Raw genomic sequence first — 10517 nt, 5'->3', positions numbered from 1 at the left:
ACTTCAATTATTGACACATGGCTCTCAAGAAGCTGTCGGGACCGCAGGCGCCATAGACTGAGAGGAAGAGGAGTTTTCCCATCTGTTCATGCAAAAACCTCATTTCTGCCCAAATGAGGGCATTTAATCAGAAGTCCTTCTCTGCTACTTCCAAATCTCAGAACTTCCTGGAAATTAAAACGGGGCGCGCGGGGGTGGGGGTTTGTTGGTGAGGACGGCGGGGCAGGGAGGATTCTGGGAACGTGTAAGAGCCACCTACCTTCTCCAAAGGGTTGGAAAGTCAAATGACCCCAGGCCCCAGCAGGGTGGGTGTGAAGAGTGTACAAGAGTGGGCAGACTGACAAACGGTGGTTTCTCTGAGACGGGTGTCATGGAGTCCCACCTTCAGTTAACCTTTCTCGTCTCACACAGGACAGTACCTCTCCAGAGCATGCGCAGCTGGAGGTGGGGGCGGCGCTGAATCCCAGGCGAGGGTCTGTGAATTCTCCCAACCCTCTACTAGGGAGTGTTAATGGACTCATTATCTTAGATCCAGGGTCGGTTTTGTTTTCTTTGTTTCTACTCCATGGTGGTCATGGGATGCATTTACTCCACAGAAGAGAAATGCAGTTGTTCCTGGCTGGCGTTCTGTCTCAGATTTTTTACGCGCTAGTGTGCTGTGGGTGTGAGAGCAGAGTGTGGGTGTGGGGAGGATTTGGGGTGAGTGGGGTTGGTGTAGGGGATTCCAGGGCCCTGTCCCCTCCCAATTTGGTCTTTGTATTGGCTCTCTTGGAGTGAGTGACTTTTTATCCTTGCCAGGCGTGAACGATCTGGCCCCGTTTGACTTCTGTGGGTGGGGCACTGGGCCCACCCTTCATTCCAGGGCCGTCTTTCCTGGCTTCGAAACAGATCTGAGTACAATGTTCCATGCAGCTCTTCAAAAGTCCAGTGTTGAATGGCGGTTCCTTCACAGAGGTGTATCCCCGTCTTTCGCAGCATTGGTGCTTTGCTGGGGCCCCGCGACTGTGGCTGCTCCTCCACCCCAGTCCCTCGGTGGTGTGGTAGCAAATCACAGTCAAGGAGGTGCAGCAGAGATTCAAGCTGCCGGGGAAGGGTGATCTCAGGACGGTTGGGTCCCCTTTGCCAGTGCCTGGCTTGCTCAGAACTGGCTGGGCCATGCTTCTCTTGGCTCCCTGAAGACAGCAGCAAGAGGCAGACCCCCTTCTCCTTCAACCTCTATCTCCTCCCCGGACTGAAAGGCTCAGGAGCCTGGACTCAGGTGAAGCCTGGGCAACTTCTATCCTATTTGGGCTGCTCTTGGCCTTGGATGTACAAAATCTCAGGAAACAGCTAGAGGCAGATTCCTCAGCCTTAGGAGGACAGCCTCCAGGTGGCAGCACACGTTTAAGCTGAGCCTGAGCTTTAGAGAAACCAGCACGTGGGCGGAGGGCAGAAAGGACTCAAGTTAAGATCCCCACAGAGGGCTCTGAGCACCTAGAGCTGTAGCCACAGGAAACTCTGAAGAGAGAGTTTAGGGAAGAGTGGAATCCTTACTAGAAGGGTTGAGGCAAGGATGTGGAAAAGGCAAATGGCGAAAAGGAGGGGAAGGATTTAAACCCTGGTTGGCATTTTTAAGTAATCCTGTGGGAGGTTTTAAATACCTCTTCAAGATTTCTTTTATTATTCTATGTGTATAAGTGTTTTTGCCTGCATGTATGGATGTGCACCATATGTGTTCCTGGTGCCCATGGAGGTCAGAAGACAGCAGAAGAGCCCCAGGGAATGAGAGTAACAGGTGGTTGAGAGCCACTGTGTAAGCGCTGGAAACCTGCTAGGTCTTCTATAAGGGCAGCCAGTGCTCTAAACTGCTGAGCCATCTCTCCAGCACAGAGTTTTATTTAAAATGTAATGGGTTTTAAGAGTTAGGCTAGCCATCCCTTTGGGTTCCACTGGAGTCTTGGGTATTGTGTGTACTCAAAGTCCACAGCTGCAGGATACCCAACAAGAGCAAGGTCACCACAGTCCCAGGCCAGGGGACTGCCCAGGAGACCACATGAGCAGGCCAGAGCTACGGGGAAGCAATGGGACTGGCAAGGCCCAGGGCTGTGTCTCACCTCTCAGCATACTGTCTCCCCGAGCCCTAAATTTTAGTCAGTCACCCCAACCCATCTCAGTACCCCCCCACACTTCTAGATGCAGGGGTTGTTCCGGACCATCCATTCCTCCCACCCCCACTTCCTCAGGTTCCTTCGTCATCTGTCACAGAGCTAAAGGGCTGTGTTTCCGTGTTTCCATATGTCATCGTCAGGGCCATTAGCTGAGTAACCATTCTCTTTTCCACCTCTAGGGAAGCTTCGTGACAACAAAGCTATACCTGTTACCCAGGACCTAAGGTGGATGCTTGTGACTCTCAAAAGCTATCTGTGCACATGAGTGACTTTTTAAAAAAAGGATTTATTTTTAATTGTGTGCATGTGTGTGGGGTTATGTACACGTAGGCACAGGTGCCCACAGAGGACAGAGAGGGTACTGGACTCTCTGGAGCTGGAGTTATGGGTGTTTGTGAGGTGTAGGACATGGGTGCTGGGTTCTCCTACTACTGAGCCTTCTGCCCATCCCCCTGGACAGTCAATTTTAATAGACTGGTACAATATCTTTCTTCAGATTCAAAACTATGTAAGAGAAAGGCCTTCCTGCCTCATCTATCAGTCCAGTCCCAGAACTGATTGGTGTTATGCTTTAGCTATGTGTGCATGCGCATGTGTGCATGCACACCTATGTGCGCATAAAGTATGAACAGGGCTGTCCCATTCTCCAGGGGAGCAGGCTGCCTTCAGGAAAGACCCATGCAATGGATGCAAGGATCAGGAGCCTCCCAGAAGGTATAACAGTAAGGACATGACACTGTGTGGTACTCTATAGACCATGTCTTACCTTACCCTCACACCCACAAATATCTAACCCGGGAAGCAGGTCACCACCCTGATACATAGAAGGCCCAGGAAGCTAAATAACTCTCCCAGTCACACAGTGCTGACCCCAGAGTACCGAGCACATCTGGATGGCACAGGCTGAGGGAGCAGGAAAGAGATCTGAACAAGGGTTGGCTCAGAAGGCGGGGCCTGGGAAATGTGGACTAGCTCTCTTGTCAGATACTGGTCTCTGAGCCAGGAGATGGGCTCCAGCATCAGTCTGGCTACTATTGTTACTAACATTCTCCCTGTCCCGAGTACCCATCTGATCCCTTGAATGATAGGTCTGTGTTGACAAGACCAAGTCGTCAAAAGTCCAACACAAACATGGCATCTCATCCCCGGAAGGAGGAGGTTTCAGAGAAATACGGGGCACAGTGCTGGGTGAATTGAAAACTGAGGACTTAGGAGTAGGCAGAAACAAGAGCAGCCCAGGCTTAGCTTACACCAGCACAAGCTGCCTGGGCTTCCAAGGGCCAGTTGCTGGAACTGTACCAATTAACCACCCTCAGGGTTCCTCGCTGAACTGCTCTTGGGAAGACTCAGGCATGAAGTAGTTTGCATGTTCCGAGGAGCAGAACCCATCCCCAATATCCAACCAGCATACGGATATATATCTCTTTGGTTTTATTATCACAAACACACCATGGCTCCATCGCACCCAGGAAATTTGCATTCTACATGTTCTATACACCCTTTCTTTTCTACCTGGGCAGGGCCATATAGAAGTGTCCAAGCCATGTGTGGATACAAGACATATCTGACAGGAACAGTTCAACTCATAGCTTATAGTGATGCCATTTCTCCAGCTGTACAAGAGCTTTACAGAAACATGCCAGGGCTCCCAGAATGCCGAGCCGCTTGATTCACATTTGTGAGCTCTGCAATGCTGCAGCTCCCTTTGTTCAGGCCCTCTGCACAGTCAGAAAAGTCCATGCTTTGGAGAGGTCCTTTCTGGACGTCAGAGCCAGGTAATCTGTGTATTCAGTGGGTCAACAACCACGCTTAGAGGGACCAAAAGCTAAAAAGAGCCCGTTTCTCCTCCACCCCCTCTCTACCCGTCCAAGGCTCAGAATTCAATATGGTGTTGCCCTTGTAGGTTGAAGTGTGATATTTGGTTTCAAAAACATCCAATGGTCTCTTCGACAAACTGGGAGAAACTGGCAGGGAGCTGCTGCAGTACACACCTCGCTGGTCCTGCTAGTGCTTCATCCTCTCCAGTAGCCGCTGATAGACAGGAGCTGCAAGGAAGCACGAAAAGCCAGTAAGATGCAGGGGTCCCACCGTCGTCTGATGTGCCACCATCTGTCTGGGTGCTTAGTCTTTCTATCTTGGGGATATCAGGGGATGAGCCTGGAGCCACATGCATGCATGGCAAATGCTCTCACAGTGAGTGACATCCAGGCCCTCTTTTCTCTTATTTTTGAGACAAGGTCTTGCCAGATTGATCAGATAGCTTTGAACTCACGCTGTAGCCTTATGTTTGCAATCCTCCTGTCTCAGACTACCAAGTAGTTGGGATCTCCTGAGGCTGTGAGGCCTCCCTCTGCCATGTTCTCCTGTTCAGGTACACAGCTGGGGCTTTGGGGTTTGTGGAACTTCATGTCTTACTCAATAGTTGATCTTTTAGGTTTTTCTTCATCTGTCATCTTGGGATGTTTTTCTCAGTGTGGGGTCTGCCAAGCCCTGTGCAATCTTCCCAGGTTCCCTGAGGCCAAAGCCATATCCACCCCGACCCTACTATCTTCATGTTACAGAGAAGGAAACTAGATTGCCTGTCTGACCCCAGCTGACCCTGCTGCTCTGACCCTGAGGGCCAGGCTTCTCTTACTGAATGTTATAACAGATGGCAGGTTGGCTCTGCTAGGGACTGTCGGGCTCATTAGCCCAGAGGGGACAGCAGACCCAGACACTTACCGAGTCGCACGGACCTCTGGGCAGCCTGAAAGGACAAACACACGCAGGTCAGGCTTTCTTTTCATTATTTTTTTTCCAGCCCCTCCGTTTCTGTCTTTCCCTCTGTACCCACCCTTCCTTCCTTCCTTCCTTCCTTCCTTCCTTCCTTCCTTCTTTCCTTCCTTCCTTCCTTCCTTTTCTTCTGTCTTTTTTTTTTTCCAGCCAGGGTCTCTCTATGTAGCCCTGGCTGGTCTAGAACTTGTGGCGGTCCTCCAGGGAGGGACTGCAGCATGTGTCATGCCTAGGGCGTGAGGTTTCCAGTACATATCATCATTAAATCTGCATATGGGGGGTCTTTGCACCTTGTCATCTCTACACCAAACAATTGCTGAAGCAGGGGAGAGAAAGGGAAAAGTGGAACCCACGGTCCCCAAAGAGCCCCCTCAGTGAGCTCAGTGGCCCTTGGCTGTACCAGGTCTCTTTCAAGCCAGGTCTTATGTAGAGGATAGACATTCTTGGGGGACCACAAATTAGGCTTTTCCACTGAGATCAAAGCTTAGAGTTGGGGGGAGTGGGGGTCAGCTAGGGCAACTCCCAGAAGTAAGAGTTCAGAGCCCTTATGGAGGAGATCTCTCTTCAAAAGTGGAGGGCCATGTTGGAACTCCAGCCTCCAGGGCCAGAAGTCTCTTCTCTTGAAACTGAAGCTTTAGTAACATACAGAGGATAACTCACCACACCCTAAGCTGGCAGGGGACCCAGCAAGGAAGCTTAGAAAGAGAGAGATGCGGGGCAAGGCAGGCAGGGATGAGGCCAGGGAGCCCAGATCCACACACGCTTCAGAGGATAGACAAGCCTCAGAAAATGAAGACTCATTCAGAGATCTGGCAGCCAAGCTGCTACGGCATGAACTCGGGGTGCGCTGCCCCCATTGACAAGGTGGCTCCCGGGGCTGCTTTCCTCAGCCATGCTTACTGGTACCCTTACATACCCTGGAATATGCCGATGCCTGTTTGAAGATTTCAAGGGCGGAGTCCGCCAGCTCATCTCCCCGTTCCTGTGGTCGATTGGCTAGGGAGAAAGAGAAGCCCACTGTCTGCTATCACCATTTCAATGGACACACAGCTGGGCCCTGTCTGCCACCCGTGTCCCCATGTAAACACACAACCACGCCCTGTCTGCCACTAGTGTCCATATATACACACACAGCCGGGCCCTGTCTTCCACCAGTGTCGCCATGCACACACACACACACACACACACACACACACACACATATATCTGGGCCTTGTCTGCCACCAGCATCCATGTAAATATACACGATGTAAAATGTCAGAGTTGGGGTAAGACAGCAGGCAGCTCACTAAGAAATAGGCCCTCAAGTTCTGTAGTATGTCATCTGGGAACCATAGCTCTTGATGCACTCTTCCTCAGCCCCAGGGAGGCCGTGCTCGTGGCCACCATTCGTGAGGACCACAGATTAGCATCTCACCTGGCAGCTGCAGAACACTGTTGATAGCATGGACCACACCATTTGTGGCCATGATGTCAGTTTCGGCAACAGGTTCCTTATTAACGCTCACCACATTGTTTTTCTAAGAGAAGAGAGAGCAGTTGTTAGATGCGGAGCCTACTGGCTTTGCTCGTTCTGCAGGCCCCTGCTGACCACACACCCACTCTGTGCATGGGCGGCAGGGCTTCTCCAGGGAGCAGTGGCCCTTAATCTCTGCAGGCTTCCACTGCCATATGGAGGCTCGGTGCAATTAGGATTCATGCCCTCACCCAATGCGGGGTAAGGATGGAGCTTGTCTCTTAACGGAAGTGGGAGCTGAGGTGCAAGGAAGGCCACACAGCCCCTTGAACTACATAGGTAGGGAGGTCTCCTCGGGGCAAATGCTTTCCTGAACAGCCCATGTGCCTGTGACAGACAGGATCCCAACACATGGAACTCAGTCCCAAGAGACCCTGAGTGACCTCAAGTTAAACAGATCTCTCCCAGCTTTCCTCCCACGGTCTCCAAGGAACTGGTGAGCAAGGGACACCAACGATCCAGAGAAGGGAGCAGAGAGCCACCAGCTTCTATCCACACGGATGGCCTCTGCTGAGTCAGGCTGGCTACGTTCTCTTTCTGAAATAGAGACACACTGAACCCAGCTCCAAAGCTGAGCGGTACCATCACCATAGGGCGAGAGATGGCTCCCAGAGCAGATCAGAATGGGAGGCCTCTTAAGATGCCAGCCATGGAACAGCTCAGTGAGTGCCGAGCTTTGGGGACCACTTTCCACTTTCTAAGGGTCTTCTTTACAGTCCACGTCAGATGCCCGATTTCCCTGAACATCTGAAAGCTCCTACACACATCTATAGGTAATCTTTCTCGGTGTCCCTCGGGCGCTTCTCTTTTCTCTCTTTCTTTGGACAAACCACACTCGAAGGTTCGATTAGCATCTTAAAAATTGTGTGCATGGCGAGGCGTGTCCTAGAGACTTCATGGCAGCACACAGCCAACCTTCCCCTGGCGCACTCACGGAGCTGACTTCCAGCTTGTCCCCTTGGAGAGACTTCAGCCGCACCAGGGCCCCGATTCCTCCACTAACCAGGATCTCGTCGCCAATGTGGTATTTCAGGATGTTGGTAAGTTCCTTGGCATTTGCTGTAAGATGGCGGAAGGGGACACTGTTATGCACAAGGGTGGCGACTGGCGAGGTTAAGGGACAAGAGAAGATAGCAGTGGTTTCTTCTGAGCAGGACAACTCAGTGAACAAGCAGAAGTGTGTACCGAGTGCCCACTGTGTGCACAGCCCATGACCCACTATCAGTCTAAAAGTCAGCAGACAGCCCTGTCTGTGAGCTGGCCTTGGAGCCAGCAGGCGGCTGGGTTAAGCAGGATTCCATGGCAGCTGAGGAGTTAATCCATACTCCTCTATGCATATGACTCATGCTTCCATGAGCTAAATATTTGCCTGGAAAGCCAGGGACCTTTCCAGCATCGGCATCTGGGATGCCTCACCACTGACGTGGCTCCTGCCGACTATAACACAGTAGTGAAATATTTACACATTATGCCCTCAAGTGCATTTTCTGCTGGAGTTAGCTATTTCCTGGAGGGAGAACTTGAAAGAATCAACAGCTGTGCTTTGGAGGAGCCACGGAGCCGATGAGGTCAGGGCCAAGGCAGTTTTCTCTCTGCAGCATCCTTCCTCCTCGGCACAACCCTTCTAAGTCACATCAGTTTCTCTGCCAACTGGGCCAGGCACCCGATACCTTTCCCAAGTTACATGAGAGGCAGCACAGACATCTGCCAGCTACCCTCTGGTCCTGATCCTTCCATAGACAGCCAGTGGCTTATTTCCCCCAGGGCTTATGAGTGGCTGTTCCCAGGGTCAGGAAACCCAGAGGAAAGCTGAAAACAACTCAGAGAGTTCATCTGGTTAAGGACACATCTATGTTTTGCTGGTGTGGTATTCCCCTCTGTATGCTGTGAATATGTTTTGTTATCATTGGTTAATAAAGAAGCTGGTTTGGCCTATGGCAGGGCAGAATATAGCAAGGCAGGAATTCCAAGCAGAGATAGAGGAGGAAAGAAGGCGGAGTTAGGCAGACATGTAGCTGCCCAAGAAGTAAGAGGTAACAAACTACGAACCTCGTGGTAAAATACAAAATAATAGAAACGGGTTAATTTAAGATATAAGAGTTATCTAGAAATAAGCTTGAGCTGTTGGCCAAACAGTGTTGTCATTAATTTAGTTTCTGTGTGATTTTTGGGGTCTGGGCAGCCAGGAAACTAAAGCTGTCTCTGTTTACAGCCACCTATAAGGGTCTCCTGAACATCTACATTGAAGCTGGTAAGAGATCCCCTCCCACAAAAATATGGCCCGGAGCTGCAAAGTCAAGCCAGTCCCCTGGAGTCACCAGGGCCACTCTTCCTCCCTCGGGTGTCATTTATCCTACCCATAAGACTTGACTGTTTAGGAAACTTTCCCCACACCCCCTCCCAGACCTCGCATACAGCTGAACATGAGTGAACTTGAGCAGGCCCAGGCCACCTGGGGAATAATCCCTTCTTAGAAGGCTGAGAGAGGATGGGACGTTTATGTGCAGACTGGACTTCTCCCCTCTTCTCAGGAGCCTGCGTCAGCAGCGTGGACACAGGCATGCACTTGGCAATCGGGAAAATTAAACAGGACACAAACTTAGTTCCTTGCTGACTGCAACCTGAGCCTTCTGTTCTCCTGCAGGAAGGGAGGCATAAACTGTGTTTGTTCTGAGTGAGGTTGGCTAAGCCGCTTCCTCAGGCTCCTTTCTTCCTCCCCTGACCATCTTCCTGGGAGGGTGGGTATACATCAGAGGTAACACCCATCACCCCGAACCCATCTCCCTGTCACCACCACTATTAATGGAACATGTGTGCCTTGTCCCGTGTGCCACATTTAATCCGTATCGTAGTGAGTAGGGGACTGTTGCCAACCTCATTTTTCTAAAGGGGAAAATGAGGCTCAGAGAGGTTCAGCAGCTCACCAGAGCTCACTCACACGCTTAGCCACCACCCTCAGCTGAAGTTGACCAAGACGGACTTTCCATCTCTGAGGACATTTAATGCAGTTCTGCCATCACAGCTCCCCAGCGGAGAGCACACACCTCAGTGGCTCATTTCTTGCTTGCTTGGCCCCGTGTCTAAGGAAACCAAGTGGCCTCACCTTTGCCCTCCTACAACTGGCTGAAAGTCAACTGGCCCAAGGGAGGAAAAGAAGGAAGGGGCATTCAGGACCCCTCTTTGCCACGGCCCCGTCCCTGCCCTCACCCCACCCTTTTCCACTGTTGTCACCGTTTGTGGTCCCCTTAATTCTGCCCACATGTCCACAACATGGCCTCATCACTAAGTCCCTTTGCCCTGCATCTCTCGTTTCCTGCCATGGCCGGGACAGACGGCTATTTCAGGGAAATGGGAATAGCAGTTTAAATTGCTCTTTACCCAAGAGTTTGTTCAGTTCTTCTAGAGGCATGGCTTGGAAAGCTTCATTTGTGGGAGCGAAAACAGTGTAGACCCCTTCCCGGTTGAGGGTTTCCATCAGCCCTGCAGACTGGATGGCGGCTACCAGCATGCTGTAGACAATCAGAGAAGATGAGTTTGCTTTCTGTGGCCTCTCCCGATGCAGGAGGGAGACCGTGTACTTTACATCTTTCCAACGAGAAAGAATGTCATACACAGGAAATATGGACAGAGGGAACAGAGAGAGGAGAAAGGTGGGACTTGGTATGGCTGTCCCTGAGCCTGGCAGAGTCAGTGTCTGCTGAGTGTGATCCCGTAGAGCCAGGGGCCCAGTATCCCAGCCCTTGGGCAGGCGGCTGAAGCCAGTGCTCAGGAAACCCTTGGCTTGACAGCACTCACTGGAGAACTAGCAAGTTGGAGACAGAGGGATCAAGGCAAGGAAGCAAAGTGACATGGTGACTTCAGTCGCCTATAAATAAAATACAGAAAGGAAAAGGCGACAGGTCCTTAACCTGTGCCCTCAGCTCACTGGGGACTTTCTGGTGTGAGTGACACCCTTGTGTAGTAATAAGAACGTCTCCCCTTACAATGGGTATGAAGATTATACCGCCAGCAAGAGCCCTGCTTCCCAACCTAAGGTTTCAGGGAGACCCTCATTCTCACCACACCCCAAACATGGAAGATCA

General features: G+C 51.3%; 1 protein-coding gene across 1 annotated transcript in view; it reads right to left on the bottom strand.

Annotated features, from left to right (window-relative positions):
• Positions 1-3574: 3574 nt before the first annotated feature.
• Tgfbi (transforming growth factor beta induced) overlaps positions 3575-10517 on the bottom strand; it is a 30168-nt gene continuing 23225 nt past the window's right edge. Inside the window, exons 12-17 of the mRNA XM_057787587.1 lie at positions 9814-9944; positions 7370-7494; positions 6337-6439; positions 5836-5915; positions 4869-4893; positions 3575-4192 (exon numbers count right to left, since the gene is read on the bottom strand). Of these exons, the coding sequence (XP_057643570.1) occupies positions 4152-4192; positions 4869-4893; positions 5836-5915; positions 6337-6439; positions 7370-7494; positions 9814-9944 (505 nt within the window). The 3' untranslated portion in view covers positions 3575-4151. The remainder of the gene's footprint in view (positions 4193-4868; positions 4894-5835; positions 5916-6336; positions 6440-7369; positions 7495-9813; positions 9945-10517) is intronic.

Source organism: Chionomys nivalis, chromosome 13 (assembly GCF_950005125.1).
Source record: "Chionomys nivalis chromosome 13, mChiNiv1.1, whole genome shotgun sequence".
Lineage (NCBI taxonomy): Eukaryota > Metazoa > Chordata > Mammalia > Rodentia > Cricetidae > Chionomys > Chionomys nivalis.
Note: the sequence above shows the minus strand (reverse complement) of the source record. Positions and strands in the feature narration are given on the sequence as shown.